The sequence below is a fragment of the Sylvia atricapilla genome, chromosome 9 (genome assembly GCF_009819655.1).
Source record: "Sylvia atricapilla isolate bSylAtr1 chromosome 9, bSylAtr1.pri, whole genome shotgun sequence".
In the NCBI taxonomy this organism is placed as follows: Eukaryota; Metazoa; Chordata; class Aves; order Passeriformes; family Sylviidae; genus Sylvia; species Sylvia atricapilla.
Window position 1 is genome coordinate 5967182 of NC_089148.1, and position 16208 is coordinate 5983389.

At 43.2% G+C, this 16208-nt stretch overlaps 1 protein-coding gene across 1 annotated transcript in view; it reads left to right on the forward strand.

Annotated features, from left to right (window-relative positions):
- Positions 1 to 16208, forward strand: part of PLA2G4A (phospholipase A2 group IVA) — a 58370-nt gene that overhangs the window by 19236 nt on the left and 22926 nt on the right. The window contains exons 5-8 of the mRNA XM_066324693.1: positions 5127 to 5275; positions 7723 to 7836; positions 10272 to 10309; positions 12032 to 12170. Coding sequence (XP_066180790.1) covers positions 5127 to 5275; positions 7723 to 7836; positions 10272 to 10309; positions 12032 to 12170 — 440 coding nt within the window. The remainder of the gene's footprint in view (positions 1 to 5126; positions 5276 to 7722; positions 7837 to 10271; positions 10310 to 12031; positions 12171 to 16208) is intronic.

Genomic DNA, 16208 nt, shown 5'->3' on the forward strand with positions numbered 1-16208 from the left:
AGAAGGCAATGTTCCTTTGTTCTTGGCACTTCTACAAATGTGGTTTGACCAGAAGCTGACTTGTTTGGGGTTTTTTTTTGCCCTTACAAAGCTGGATCAGTGGAAGCAATGGTGTCCTACAGCAGTGAACTGGGTGATAGTGCAGTACCTGTGCTGGGAGCTGGTTCTTCCCTCCACTGAAGTAATGCCAGAGATGAAAAGCACTGTCATAAAAGGCACAAATAATTTTTAATGAAGGTGTTACCTAATCCCAGGATTTCTCAAAGCATAGCTGCTGCTTCAGAGCTGCCTTACTTCCCTCGGAGTCACCTTCCGCTCACGAAATCTGGCACTGCATCACCCCTTTGCAAAATCCTCAAAGCCAGCAGCCCTGGCATTCCCTGTGGTGCCTTAGACACAAGTAGCAGTGAGTACTCCTGGGGTTTTTAGGTGGCTGTGACCTTCTGGGAGGTCTCCTGGCATCTGCATTACTGCTAGATTGTGGATTTGTCTGGAGCAGCCCAAGTATCTATTCCATGGTTGGACGGACAGTTACTGATAAGTACAGTTTTTAATCATTCTCCTTTTAAAAAACAAAAAAATCACATGAAAGTGGGAAAGCCCATGAAATTAAAATCCATTACTTTTTCTCCATGGCAAAGACACCACTTATATTTCTGTGCCACTGTGAGGTGCCATAAAATTCACAATTTGACTAGAAATTCTGTTGTCGTTTAGTTTCCTTCCCCTTCAGGGAAAGAGGGGTCACCCAGCAATTCCCATTAGCAGCCAGGCTGCTCAGCTGCATGTGCTAAACAAGTTGGATTGTGTTGCAACAAGCCAAAAAAAATGGTGGGAAATACACAAAGATGGTCATTTGGGACCCAGTAAGTTTTTGTCAATGGGATTGCACTTAATGGTGGATCAATTAGGTGTTATTGCCACTTTTTATTTTGAGATAGATATGCATGCATCTCAGTATTATATTTGAACAGGTTCTTTCTGTAATTTCTTTATGGTAATTATGCTGTTGAAGTAATTGAAATTGGAATGACTGAAATATAAATCATGTATCTGAAATATTAATCATATTAATATAGAGACCTGATGACAGCCATCTCACCAGACTAATAACATAAGATCAAATGGTTTCCAGTCATTGCAGAAAACTCTACATGTTTCCCTAACAGCCAGGTTGCTTAAAGCGTTACTCATTTTTCTCTGTGAAAATGTTTGACCCTAATTTCTGTCCACTGTGTGTTTCACTTGGTGATTCATAATGTAATTTAAAGGGAGAATCCTATAACCATGACTTAACTAGGAGATAAATCACATGAGGAAAAGTCAGTGAATCCTTACTTTCTACCTCTCAGCCATTCCTAAGGCAGCAGTTTAAAAACAGCAATGGGGATGCTGACTCTGCTCTTGGTTTTGGATGTGTGTCTTCAACCCCTGGAGCTTTGGATGAGGGGCTGTAAATCTGAATTATCACCAACATTTTGTTAATTACCTGAGACTTCATCTGCCTCCAGGCTGCTAATTGCAGGACCCTCGTTGGCATCAGTGCTGAAAGCCTTAACTGTGTTTTTTAGTGTGCAGGTGGGGTTTGAGATACTTGTTCTTGATTGTTGGTTCAGCCTGCCGCCTTGTTTCTGAGAAATGGTGATGGAGCCTTGTGTAAGGAACAGCCCCAGGAGGGCTGAGCTGCACAGAAACTCTGCTTTCCTCAGAAATGTCCTGGGAACAAGGGCAAATTGCCCAGGGGGCTGCTGTGCTGAGGATGCTGTGCTTGGTACCTCAGGCACAGCATGCAACGAAAGACTGGTTCCCCAACAGTGCTGCCCCTGCACAAAATCCTTAAGGCTGGAAAAAACCTTCAAGGTCATCAGGTCCAGATAGAGATAATTCTCAGATATGGATAATTCTCTTGTCATGACTGAACATCAGCTTTTGACCCATACACCATAACGATTCTTCCTTTAAAAATCAAAATATAGATGGCAGCCTTCCAGGGCCTAAAGGGCTCCAGGAGAGCTGGAGAGGGACTTGTGACAAGGGCCTGGAGGGACAGGCCATGGGAATGGCTTCCCACTGCCAGAGAGCAGGGAGAGATGGGATACTGGGGAGAAATCCTTCCCTATGAGGGAGGTGAGGCCCTGGCACAGGGTGTCCAGAGAAGCTGTGGCTGCTCCTCGATCACTGGCAATGTCCAAGGCCAGATTGAACAGGGTTTGGAGCACCCTGGGCTAGTGGAAGGTGTCCCTGCCTATGACAGGAGGTGGCACTGGATGGGCTTTAGTGTCTCTCCCAACCCAAAACAGTCTGGAGTTCTGTGGTAACAGTGGTGATCAAACTATTTTTAGTTATGTTTTCAGCTTAGCTTTTTTTAACATTACCTGGCAAATCAATTAGCAGAAGCCCAGGCAGGAGGAATAAAAACACTCATGCTGAGAGCGCATGCTGACTGTTTAATGTACATTTGATAACTTCAGGGTTTTGAAATACATTAAGTGAATACTTCTGTGTTATTTGCCAGGTTGCTGGTAGTTTTTGGTCCCCATCCAAGGAGTGAGATTTTGATTAATACAATATATCTTAAGGAAGTATTTAGTATCGCTTACAGCAATATCTTAATCAGAGCAAGCAGTCTTACCGTATATTTTCTCTTCATCTACAGAAGGAAGTTAATAATAGATTTTCATTTTCTTAATTGAAAATAGCTCCAAATAAACTTTCAAACATGAAAGAGCAGGTGATTAAATCTTTACCTTAGGTTGAAAAGCTAGTAAAGAGATGGAGTGAGGTGACTTGGCAATACAGATCTACCAAGACTGATTTTTCCAAGTTTAGTTGATCCATGCCTTGGGTTTAGTTTCTGTTTCAACACTTACCAGGGTTTGCCTGATAGAAAGTTAGTGATGGATCTGCATGTCAGAAGTCTGGGGTTTCTACATGCTTTGGGTAGGAAACCATTTGCTGTTTGTGTTGATAAGAAAAATTGGGTTTTTGTAACAGAGTTGGGACTGATCACAGCATGATCTGAGTGGAGAGGGAGGCATTGATGTTTTGCCCAGAACTCTGCTCAGCCATCAGGGTTTTGTGTAAAATCCAGGTTTTTGTAGGCAACTTCAGGCTCTTGGCAGAGCAAGCCTGGGTGTTTATTGCCCAAGTCATGCTGGATATCAAGACTTAGCAAATGAGACCTTGTTACTTCATGGATTTTTGCTTTCAAAGAGCCTTGCTTCTCTTGATTCTTTTCTTTGTGGCAGAGCTTTATGTAGTAGTTGAAAGGAACTAATGGAAAAGTTGGCAAGTTGGAACATCTGCTGGTGAGGAAAGACTTGGGGCTTGATCCCCCAGTTCCCCTGCCCATAACCAAGAGACAAGATCAGACAGAATTCATAAGGAGCTAATAAAGGTTGCTATTTAAAGCTTTCCACACTGATCCCCAGCTTTAAATAGCTACTTTTTTGTTACTCAAGGAGCACTGAGACCACCTCAATGTAACAATTACCTGAGCCCCACAGGTATGGAGCACAGTGAAAAACTTGAGAAGTTGGATTAGGATAACACTGAATAGGGTTTGCCTGGGGACACATTCAGAACCTCCTGAGTGGTTTCCAAGAGGCTTTTTTTTTTGGTTGTTTGGTCAGGGTTTTTTCCCCAAAAGACATTTGATTTGATTTGAAATTATCCAACTTCTTTGTTTTCCTCTTTTCCTTCTTCTCCCAGCAAGAGGGAGAAGTGGTTCTGGGCCTCAGGAATCTCAGGGATAAGGTCTTGTTGAACTCCCAGAGTTTCCAAAATTGGCCTTTATTGAAAAAAAAAGGTATTTTTAGACTTAAAATGTGTACAGGGAGAAATGTTTGGACTTGTTTTTCCTCATGATAGGATTTAATCTCTTTCCAAAACAGGCCTTTAAGGAATTGTTTGTAGTGGGTATTGGTTTGCTTGATAACATTTCACTAAAGCGGAGGACAAACTTGGAGGAGAGGATTCAGTTTCCTCCTGAGGGACAGCTGTGGTCTCTGCTGCCTCTGGCCAGGGCCAGGACCCAGGGAATGGCTGGAGCTCAGGGAAAGGTTCTTCCCCAGAGGGTGCTGGCACTGCCCAGGCTCCCCAGGGAATGGGCACAGTCCCAAGGCTGCCACAGCTCCAGGAGCATTTGGACAGTGCTCCCAGGGATGCACAGGGATTGTTGGGGTGTCTGTGCACAGCCAGGAGCTGGACTGATGATCCTTGTGGGTCCCTTACAGCTCAGGATATTGTGTGATTCCATGTTTCAGTGTTGGAAAGACGTGGGTGTTCTACCACAGCAGAGCAGGAGGCATTTCATGATCTACCACAACCACAGAAATAACTTCTCCTGGGAAGCATCTGAGCCCTGGCCCCATTTGACACAGAAAACCCCCCCTCATTGTACAGAAAACCCCTGCATGCTTTGACTTGTCAGAAAGTGCATTTTTAGGGCTGCATTCTGTGCTCTCAGGAATGGCTATTTTTAGATCCATCCGATGGGATTTTCCAATATTTTCTTTTCTCCCCCTGGTAATTCCTGTCAGTTGAGTTGCCATATCTCTGTTTCCAGTCAGGGTTCTGCTGTGTAAATAAGGACCTGATCCTGTGGTGACTCCCCAGAGCTGTGGTGGTGGCAGTGTTTCAGGGCTGAGTGCCCCTTATGCTGTGTGCTGCACTGCAGTGCTGTGACTGATTTTCTCCATCACTCCCAAACCAGCAAAGGTGAAAGAGGATCCAAAACCCACAGCAAACCGCTTGTTTTCATTGTTTTGTGGGATACTTGCTGCTGTGACACGAGCCAAAGCCATTAAAGGCTAGAAAGAGAGGAAGAAGTAAAAGCTTTTAAAAACACCACTCACTGCCTGGCAGGTGTTTGCATATTCCCAATAAACCTGACTCAATCCCTGTGCCATTGTGTTTGCTCAAGGCTTTTCCCCTCCCCTCCTAAAAGCCTAATGGATTTTTGGGGGAGGTTGTTGGTATCATTCCTCTCATTACATTTATGTAACTTACAGAGTGCATATCTTTCTGCCCTTGACCATGAAGGGTCTGTGGTTGCACGAGATTTTATCAATTATTCCAGCCCAAACTGGAGTTTTCCCTTGCCTGACCTGTGTTCTGCTCCTCAGTTGACACTCCAGATCCCTACGTGGAGCTGTTCATCCCCACCGCCCCTGACTGCAGGAAGAGAACCAAGCACTTCAACAACGACATCAACCCCGTGTGGAATGAGACCTTCGAGTTCATTCTGGACCCCAATCTGGAGAATGTTCTGGAGGTAAATCCCAGGGCTGGGCTGGGGAGATGGAGGGTAAAATAACAGTGTGTGGCATATGATGTCTCAAGATCACCCCTTAGTTTACAATGTTAAACCTGGGTTTAGCTGTGGTGCTAAGCAAGAGATGTTGGATAACTTGAATTATTCAAGGAGTAGCCTGAAGAGTCATTACAGGGTATGTCTGTGAGTCACCTCTTGGACAGCTCCTGAGGGATAGTAGCTTGTTACTCCTCACATCAGCTGTGGAGTACTTTCTGCTTCATACCCTGATTCAGCTCTTACTGACAGGGAATAGGTAGGGCTTAAGTTAAGTGTCTGCCCATTGAGACAAAGCAAAGGGCTGATTCTGCTGTGTCCTCCTTGCCTGAAGCCCACCCAGGGCTCTTCTGGGGGACTACTCCATGTGCAGCCTTGTTGGCCAAGCCTCTGTTCAGTCTCAGTGTGTTAAACTTCTCCAGGCTACACACAAGACCTTAATGCTGGGTGTGTGCTCTGAGTGGGTACAGCAAGGATTTAAGGTTAGCTCAGGTCGTCTGTGAGCTCTCTTCTTCATAGAGGATGGCCCTGCCACCTGCTGTCTTCTGACCCAAGCTTACTGAGTTCACTCTAAATTGGCCAACTGGGACAGAGGCTGCAGCCTGTGAAGGTTTTCCTTGAGCTTGTGACCATCAGACCTTGGGTCTGAAAGGGAATTGTCCTTCCTACAAGTTCTCTTCATTCCTGGGGAAGGCTCTACGATTTGAGCATTACACCCATGGATCATGAAGAGCTATCCCATGCATCCTGCATTAGTGACAAAAGGAGGGAATTTACAATGATTTCCTGGGCATCAGTTCCTGCCTGTTCCTCTGGTGCCACTGCTGGGCCTCCTGGAGCAGAGCCTCGGCCCTGCTCTGAGCTCTCTTACACTTAGGCAGCTTCCCTAGGAATGTTTGAATTTGTTGAGGACAAAATTTGGTTCAAGGGTTTTGAAAAGGAAAAAATTACTGCAGTCACAAGCACAACAAGATGGATTATAGGTAGAAATGTGTCTTCATGATAACTAAAGGCTGTTGCTGGTTCTGAGATAGTGCAATAAAATTCCCTGAAAATTGCCTGCAAAGAGTTGATGATAACATTTAATAGTGGTTAATTGTGAACTTGGTAGTGTAGGCAGGAGCCTTTGGATTCTGCAATGGAGTGCAGTGTCAGAAGTATGTAGTCACCTCCTCACCCAAACCCTCTGTGAATTCCAAAGCTCAGACTCCACAATCCTTGTGACTCCTTGGATTGTTTTAATCTACATCTTTATCTCAAGTGCAGTTTTCCCTGTGAAGTGTAAGCAGCTCTTCAAAATCCCACTAAGAAATTTTTGCTTTTGGTTTTAAGAGACAGCGCTCAGAGATTGCAGGAATGGCCATAAAGTCCTGCAAGGAAACAGAACAATGTAAATACCATTCAAATAACGAGCTCTGTCCTGAAATAAAGAGAATTCATAGTTTCAAAGGGTTGCTTGTGGCAGAGGATGAAGAAGATTCTTAATAGCTGAGAAGAGGCTGATCCCAGATGTAGCAACTAATTATTCAAGTGATTGTATCTTGATTCCTTTTGTTTTCTGCAAAAGATACAGTCCAAGCCATGAATATGTGATATTTTAGAAGATATAATGCCACAAAGTGGAAAAAAAACCCGTAAGTCAAATGAGTTTGGAGATCTTATTTAATAAAAACCGTGTAAGTGATAATTTGAAATTCTTTCTGAATAACTTACTTGAGGACTGGAAAGCAGCCATTGGGGAAAAAAGTCTGCTAAACATAGATCCACATGGATTAGAGCAAAAGTGTGGAATGGTGTTCTGCCATATCCACATCCATCTTTGGATATTATTACATTTTGGAAAGGTCTCTGCTCTGACATGGCGAGGATGAGAAGAGACTTGAAGGTCTGGCTGGATACACAGAGCAGTTTTGTGTAAGTTGGAATGTTGCACATTTTGCCAAGTCACTGCTGTAACAATCTTGATCTGTAGAGTCAAGGCTGGGGTATGTGGATTCCATCTTCTCTGAAAAGTTGCTGGATGTTCTTTTGGCCTATCACAGTTAGAACTATACAAGTTTCTCCATAGGGAAGTTTTACTGACTGGAAATTTGAAGGTACTGTGCCTTATACGTAGAATTTGAAGGTATTGGAAAGATGATGAGATGTGCTGCCAGAGAGGTGCTGGGATGGAAATCCCATCATGAATAATCCTGGTGTGTTCTTGCAGTTCAGGTCCTTGAAGTGCCACCTATGCCACCTACACTCTCCCATGTGCTGATCCTGGTTTAAAAGAAATCCATTGACTGGGTTGGGTCAGGCCCATTCTTTTTCCGTACTTTTTTTTTTTTTTTTTTAATTCAACCATAGGCTTGATGGAATTAAAGAGGGATTTCTTGCAGTAAAATTGAATATCCAGATATTTCTTCCAGGTTACTCTCATGGATGCCAACTATGTTATGGATGAGACTCTTGGCACATCCACGTTTCCCATCTCTTCTCTGAAACTGGGAGAGAAGAAGGAGGTCCAGTTAACTTTCAATGATGTAAGTTGGACATTCATGACTCTGCCCTGGTCAGAAGTTTTCTGAGCATTCACTCTTGCCCATGGATAAATACAGAGCCTAAAGACAATTTTAAGCCTTAATTATTTATCTTCTAACATCCCTGCTGAGAGGAGAATTAAGCAAAACAGTGCCACTGAATGCCTTGGTGTCCCTGCTGGAAGAATCCTCTTTAAAAGTCTAGTTTGGAACTTTCTCTGCCTAAAGCAGTTTCTTCCACACTTGATGTAGTTTAGTTTCATGGCCTGAGTTAGTGTGAGGTTACTCAGAGTTTACTGGTCAGTGCATTGCCCCTCCTGCTGCTGCCTGTGGCTTCCAGAAAGCTGAAGGAATTCTTTTATTATTACATGTTTCACTTTCTGTAAGTGGCTTGTTGTAACACAGTCCTGGTTAACATGCAATGATGCAGTAATTAGATTATTCCCTTTAAACAGGTCTGCAAATCAGATGGAGTCACTTGAACAGGGCTTGTCTGCCTGCACTGTAACTCCTGGAAACTGTTGTTAAATCTGGGTGGAATTGAGCTTGTTCTGCACATATTGAAATCTGTAAATACCATCTGCATTTCTGATTTGGGATGTAGTTTATTGTATAATCAGAGATCTTGATTTGTCACCACTCCGCTGTTTTCCATGTGAAACAACTTTAAAAGTGTTGTTACAGCAAGTAACTGGTTAAAGGCCTGTTTATTGGAAACCAGAGAGTTTCAGATGTAAGGTTTAGCATTTAATTTGGCATAGCCTTTGAGCAGTTGGAATTTTGATACCCTCCATTATTTTTTCTTTTTAAAATAACAGCTTTTTATTTTTTTAGGTTTCTGCATATTTATTTCACTAAGTGTTTCAGTAACTCTTGGTCTTCCAGAGCATGAGTTGAGAGCGGGTCCTGGTTCTGCCAGGCATGAGAAAGAACTGATGAATATATTTTGCAAACACAGTTCACAAAGCCCATTCCATTAATACAGGGCTTTGCCTTGCTTGAACTTCTCATCAGTATTCAGCAAAGCTTGGTAGGGAGTCATAGTGGAAAAAAAACAATGCAAAAAAGGCAAATGTACTCTGAAATTTTTAAGCAAATAGTTAAGGGAAATGAAGTCAGGTTGAGCCCAGTGTAGACATAGCATGTATTCCTGAAATGTCTGTGGCAGTCTGTATAAGGTATAGAAAATGCCATGATGTCTCCCTGTTGGAATGCTTCCCTCCAAGGGTTTATTTAATATGCATACATTTTTATAAGTATTGGATCACTGCATGGTTTCAGAATCTCTTTCTAAATTAGTAATACCAGGTGGGGAATAATGTAATTGCTTCCCTGCCTTTGAAGTGCTTCCTCAGTGACTCTTCACTCTGTTTGTTCATGTCCTCCCTTTGTTGTTTCTCTGTCTGTTCTTTTCCTCCCTCAAACTTGCTCATGCCCTGCCTCATTTGCAGTTCCCGTTTCAGGAATTGGGTCTGCATGTGGGAGGCAGAGGCAGCTTTGCATCTCAGAACCTTCACTGCTGTCTGAGGGTCAAGCAGATGTTCACTCTGGGGTGTTGTGGCTCCATCCCTGGTGCTCACGTGCCCCAGATGAGGAGAGAATTTGGTTTTACACAGAGGACACTCTGAGTCTGTCACTCCTCCAGGGCTGCACCCCCGAGGCCATTGCACAGAGAGAGGGTGAAAATATCTCCATTCTGTCTTAGTTCCACAGCCAGTACTCCTGGATTGTGCCTGACAGGGAACTGGTGCTTTAATCATAATTTTTTAACTTCTTTCCTGCAGGCAACCCTTTCAGTGCTCTGTGAAAGGCAGAGGAGGCCAACCCATAGCTCTTGGCCAGGGAGTTCAGTGTGGTTGGCAAGTGAAGCCGTTGTGCAGTGACATTTATTGCATTTTCCAGCAAGCTGTTAACAATCACCCTTCCTGATTGCTGGTTAGGGCCTGTTTAGCTGTGCAGAGACACTTGGTGGCTCCTGTGGAACACAGAGCAGTGATTTCCTCACAGAAGTGGCACTTAGATGTGATCCCCTGGTTCTCCTGCCAGCTGTGGGTGGGTGAAGACAATCAGATCCCCTCAGGACAGAGATGAGTTGCACTGTCAGAAAGGGATTAGCAGTGCAAAAAAGGCAAGACAGTGGGATCTGTAGAATGAAAGTCAGCAATTACCAACATTTTCCACTGTATTCAATGCTAGTCGTGTATTTTGGAATCACACTGTATGCTTTAAAAAAAATCCATAGAAAAGAACCTCATTTATATGTGCCAAAAATATCCTCCTTTAAAAAAAAAAAAAAAAAAAAAAAAAAAAAAAAAAAAAAAAAAAAAAATGAAGAGGAAAGAAAGTGAAATTCTGATGATAGTAGTTGATGTTCCAGGTGTGCTTGTGGGTTTTCCCTCTCTAAGTGCTGTAACCATATTTAAATATTTCTTGTTTAGGTCACAGAAATGACTTTGGAATTGTCTCTGGAAGTATGGTGAGTATCTCATATTTAAAAAAAAAGAAAAAAAGATTAAAATATACCAGCAGCAAAGGATTTTTTTTAATTTTAAACTGTTCATTAAAATTTTCATGGACTCACAGAATATTCTGAATTGGAAGGGACCAACAAGGATCATCAATGTCAAACTCCTGGCCCTGCACAGGACACCTCAAGAGTCCCACCCTGTTGGGATTTTCTTAAAAACATGTGAGGTAGAGTGCAAAAATTCCTTGTTGTAGCATAGAAATGCCAGGTACTGTAAAAGTGAGGAAATTCTACAATTTTGGTTTATTTTCATATTATAATTCTGTTACTGACTAAAGGCCCTTGCTGGGAGTAAGAGGTGTGACCCTTCCCAATGTTTGCAGGAATAAGGCCATCCCATATAGATCTCTCAGCCTGGTTGATGTGAAGGTCTTTCCTTCTCAAGATCTTTGTTTCTAAAAAACCCATGGACCTCACACAGGTGGAGCTTCATCCTTGTCCTGTTTAACCTTCTCTGAGTACTTGGCCCCTCACGTGAACTTTCAGCTGCTGTTACAGAGCTGCCCCTAAAATGTATTTAAATGTAAATACCACACAGTGAAGATTCAGGTGAAGATTTAGGGCCAGGAGTTCTCCATGTAAAAGTGAAGAAGATGCCTACCTTTATTTGTCCGTTTTTTTCCCCTCTCTAGCTTTCTCCCTCATTCTTTACCTACCCTGGCAAAAGACCAAAAATCACATTGAGGCATAATCAGAACAATACATTTCACTTCTAAAAATGATTTTCTGAGAGCAAGGCATTTAAGCAGTCATTTTTTTGTCTGTAACTATAAATAGGAACACTGTAAAAGTCAAATTACTTCCTGATTACTCCGGAGACTGACAAACATCCCCCAGGGATAATTTTTGCTCATCATGTTGTAGTAGGAAAATGCATTTGTGGGTGGTTCTTGAGACCACCCTGAACCAGCCAGGCTTTGTACATTATACAAGCATTTCATATGTCTTACATTAAATAAACAGAAGATGCTTGGCTGTGTCTTCTTCTTAGGCTTTGAAATGTAAAGGATCTTATCAAGTTCTGCTGCTGTTTCCTGGTATCCTTGCCGATTGTGGGTATCTTCATGGAACATTGCTTCTAGGGAGTCTTTTCCCCTCTTTACTTAATCCTATTAGTTTATTACATAATAGTTTGTTTTAAAAATCCAGGGAATTATTATCTGAGCCTCAATGGGTCTATTTCACCATTGTGTGCTTTACAGTGGGAACCAGGGTGGATTTGTCCATTCCTCCTCTCTGCTGTCCATGGGAAGTGGCAGCTGAAGTCGTACTTTTATTTAAGTACAATGCTGAGATCCTTATGCAGCCTTGTGTACATTTTCAAACCCACAATGTGGAGAAAAATACAAAGAAAAGGGTTTAGTTTTTCCTGTGGTGTGCCACTATCATTTGTAACTGTATATGAGCAGAGAACTTGCTTGCTGTATTTAATTATTTGCTTTTAATGACTTCTGTATACAATGCATGTCTTAAAGCCATGTTGTACTTTGTCGTACATGCTGTGCGTCACTGCAGAGCTGATGGATGGTGTCACATGAAAAATACAATTTCATTTGGTCTTATGTGAGTGGGTGAGGATTTTGTGGGTGGGTGGGATTTATCCCAGGGTGATGTTTGTGCTCCTGTTGGGAACTGAGTGTCCTGTGACAAGCCTGTCCCTTTTCCCCACAGCTCCTCCACCGACCTGCGGTTCAGCATGGCCCTGTGCGACGAGGAGAAGAGGTTCCGGCAGCAGCGCAGGGACAACATCATGCACAGCATCAAATCCTTTCTAGGAGAGAGCAGCCAGAACCTGACCACTTCCCGTGATGTAAGTCTGGAGAGTTCCCATCGGGATTAGCATCCCCTTTGGAATCCTTCATTTGCCTGGGAGAGGAAAGAATGAGGCGTGCGAGGTGGAAGGGTTTGATGTAGAAAGATTATAGAATATAAAAATTCTTTTCCTCTATGAACATACAATATTTAGCCTGGAGAGTAATTTTTCTTGGCTCTAAATTTATAAATTAAAGTTTATGACCGGGGGAAGCTATAAAAGGGGAGATTTAGATTAGATATTAGGAAGAAATTCTTCCCTGTGAGGGTGGGGAGGCTCTGGCACAGGGTGCCCAGAGAAGCTGTGGCTGCCCCACCCCTGGAAGCATCCAAGGCCAGGTTGGATGGGGCTTGCAGCAGCCTGGGCTAGGGGAAGGTGTCCCTGGGATGGCAGAGGATGAGCTTTAATGTCCCTTCCAACCAAATCATTCTGCAGTTCTGTAGTTCATTTGCCCTTTCATCAAATTGCTCCAATTTTTCCCTTTTTAATCCCAGTCTTTGTTAAGGTGTTGGCTCTAAGGGGAGATTGCCATCTGAAAAGTGCCTCAGGGTATGTGAAATACCTGCCGAGTCCTGCAGTGACTCTGGGCACTCACCCAGCACAGAATCTGCCCCTGCATGCCCAGTACCCATCCCATGCTCTGTGACCTTCATCTCTGAAAGACTAGGCAGGAAATGAGCTGGTTTAAATTTAGAGTCAGATTGGAAATTAGTTTATTTCTTTCCTTCCTTCTTTTCCTTCAGCCAGTTGTACTGGATTAGGGTTATGAAGTTTTATTTCTTTGAAACATGAGGAACTGCAGCTTTCCTTGACTTGCTGGTGCTTTGAACCAAGACAAAAGGAAGGGAAGCCAACAGATCTCAGTGGGCTGATGGTGGCTTGGGTCATATCACAGAATCAGGGAATGGTCTGGGTGGGAAGGGACTGTAATGATCATCCAGTGCCACCGCCTGCCATTGCCAGGGACACCTTCCACTGTCCCAGGTTGCTCCAAGCCCTGTCCAGCCTGGCCTTGGACACTTCCAGGGATCCAGGAGCAGCCACAGCTTCTCTGGGCACCCTGTGCCAGGGCTTCACACCGCAGTGAGGAAGGGGCCCAGATCCTACTGAGGTCTATGGTGATTTCATAAAACACTGCATTATTTAGAGTTAGTTAAAAATCCACTTGGTACAGATCTACTTATTTTGTTGTAGCTTTTCCATTCTCTTCCTTTCTTGCCCATTCCCTCTCCTGTTCTGCTTCCAGAATTGTGACAGGAAAACTGTGCCCGTGGGGGTGTCAAGCAATGAACAGAGTCCATGAATTAATTTGGGTTGATTCCTTCATTGGCATTGAATTCCTTTTGTGCATTTTTAATATAAGGAGAATGTGACAGTCTTTTGCAACTAGCACTGAAGAATATCTTTTACATTTCCATGAAGTTTTGAGCAGGTGGTAAATGTTTTATTGTTGTGTGCTCTTGAACTCTGTCTTGCTTTGTGAATGTTTTTCTGTGTACTTTCTGAGGAACATGAAAGAATTTAACAAGTACTGAACATATATTAATTGGACTGAGATAAATTGTGTGTATTGCAGTGGAACATTTTCAAGGTTTCTTAATTTTCAGTTCAGTTATTTTAATCTTAACACATGCAGATCTTATCAGAGTAGGAATCTGTCAGTGTGACATTGATGTGACCTAGAGCAGAATAGGATCATCCTCAGAAAGGATGTGGATGTTCTGCCAAGCTGCAGTTGGAACTGGAGTGATACTCAGTGCCTCAGGTCTCAGTTCCATGCAGGTGGTGTCTGTGCACAAATTATTACAAAGGATTGCTAAGATCTCTTACTCTTTGTGTCATCATCTTCCCTTGGTGTCCCTCACTGACTCCAATACAGAAATTTTATCAGTTAAATTGCATCTTCCCAGACAGTAACTGCAGGTATCCTCCCATTTTTCATATGCCAAATGTGTATTTCTAAGCTGACTTGTCAGAATTTTTATCTGTTTCTAGCAATGAAAAAAATCCCTTTTTGTTCAAATTAAACTGTAGTTTTATTGCTACAGATGGAAGATAGCAGGAGGATTTATGGAATGTTTGAAGTCTTAACATGAAGTTGGGAGACACTGAGTAGTCTTAGCTGTCTGTGGGCCTTGTTTAATCTTGGACAAGTCACACTCAAAGGTCACCCAAGTTGCTTCATCTGTGAGTAGGCTGTGCTTTGCAGGAGGCTAAGAGACTTTAATACCTGAATTCATTATCCATGTCTGGATGGGGAAGTGAGTAGTTCCAAATTTCCTAACTTAATCCTGAGGCCCATTGTGGAAACACAGAGGTAGAGATTTCTCATACTTCTCTTCTTGCTCTGTTTATTTTTTTAATTTTCGCTGCTTCAAGCAATTTTCTAAAAATACCATAATCTTCTAAAGAAAGCATACAGTTCTCTATGACTGGATTAGCAGAACAATTTTTTAATAATCATTTGTGTGCCCTATGGCATTCTTTTTCCTCCACAGGTACTCAGATTTTGTGCACTGTGTTTCCAGGGCATTTGGATGAAGACATCTGCACTACTCATTTCCAAAACAAGATTTAGTATGGTTTAGCTTTTCTTGCCTGATTACTGGAAGATATGATTAGGAACCTTTTAGTTTGAGTGAACTCATGTGCTGGTGGTTCTGTACAAAGGATTTGTGGTTGAGTAGAAGAATGTGCAGCCCTTGGTATTATCTTTTCTCTGTTCTTCATCAGGACAAGGTTTCTTGGTTCTTGACTCTGGATGCTCTGGCTGCAGCCCCTTCCCCCCTCCCCGCTTCTGCCCTATTTATCCCATAAGGCACCTTGCAGGATGGGTGTATTTAATTTCAAATTTTACTGTTTTGTGTGCTTAAACACATCAGAAACTGAATTGGAGCTAAAAAGCTGGTGTAACAAACCTGCCTGCTTCCTCTGCAGAGCAGGAGAAGACTCTGAATGTGCCTCACTTGATTTATGCTGCAGCTCAACTTCTATTGAAATAATTGAGCAGAAATACGCAGTAGGTACTTCTCTTCAGTTTAATTTTTGTTATAATTTTAAATTTATTCACTGTGCAATGCCCACGGGGTGCTGGGGAGACTCAGAGGGGACATGTGGCTCTGCTCAGCTCAGGAGGGCACAGACAGGGGGATCAGGTTCTGCTTCCAGGGAACAGGGACAGGAGGAGAGGGAATAGCCTCAGGCTGGACAAGAGGAGGTTTAGATTATATATTGGAGAAAATTTCTTTATGGAATGGGCTGTAAAGCATTGTCAGGGGCTGCCCAGGGCAGGGGTGGAATCATCCCTGGAGACGTTAAAAAATGTGTGGATGTGGCACCTGGGGACAAGGTTTAGTGGTCACACGGTGGTAGTGCTGGGCTGATGGTTGGACTTGATGATCTTGGAGATCTTTTCCAACCTAAATGATCTTGTGATTCCATAATCCACCTTCCCCTTGCTGTATCCCCCCCCATCCCAGTGCAGGACTCTGGCAAGCCCAGAGTGCCTGTGGATCCAGGAAGCGTTTGCAGTCAGGATGTTGGTGACTCTCCTGGACATTCCCATAGCGGATTCCTCTGCCTCCTGAGGGACACTCCCCTTTTCCCTGGTGCCAGTGCACTGATGAGTGGGGCAGTGGTGCTCTGGAAGTGTTCTCACATACCTTCTCCAGGCTTGCATCTGCAGGTGACATCTCCATCCTGTTGGGATGTGTCTGCTCAGGCTGAGTGGGCAGTCCTCCTCAGGAGCTTTCAAGGCCTCCCCACATTATTAAAGGAGTGGTTACTGACATGGCTCTTCCTTCAAAGCAGCTGCTCCGTTATTGGGGTGTTGGCTTAACAAAACATATCCTAAATCCTTCCCTGGGCTGTGTCATTTTTGGGATAGATCCCTATCTCTGGAGCTGCACGATGAATGTGGGGCCCAGAGAATACCTGTGGTTTCTATTACTAAAGCTGAACACTTAGGATGGAGGTAACAAAATCATCTCACTGCGTCAAGAATAAGCAGTTTTGGGGAGTGGAAGCCTCAAGAAA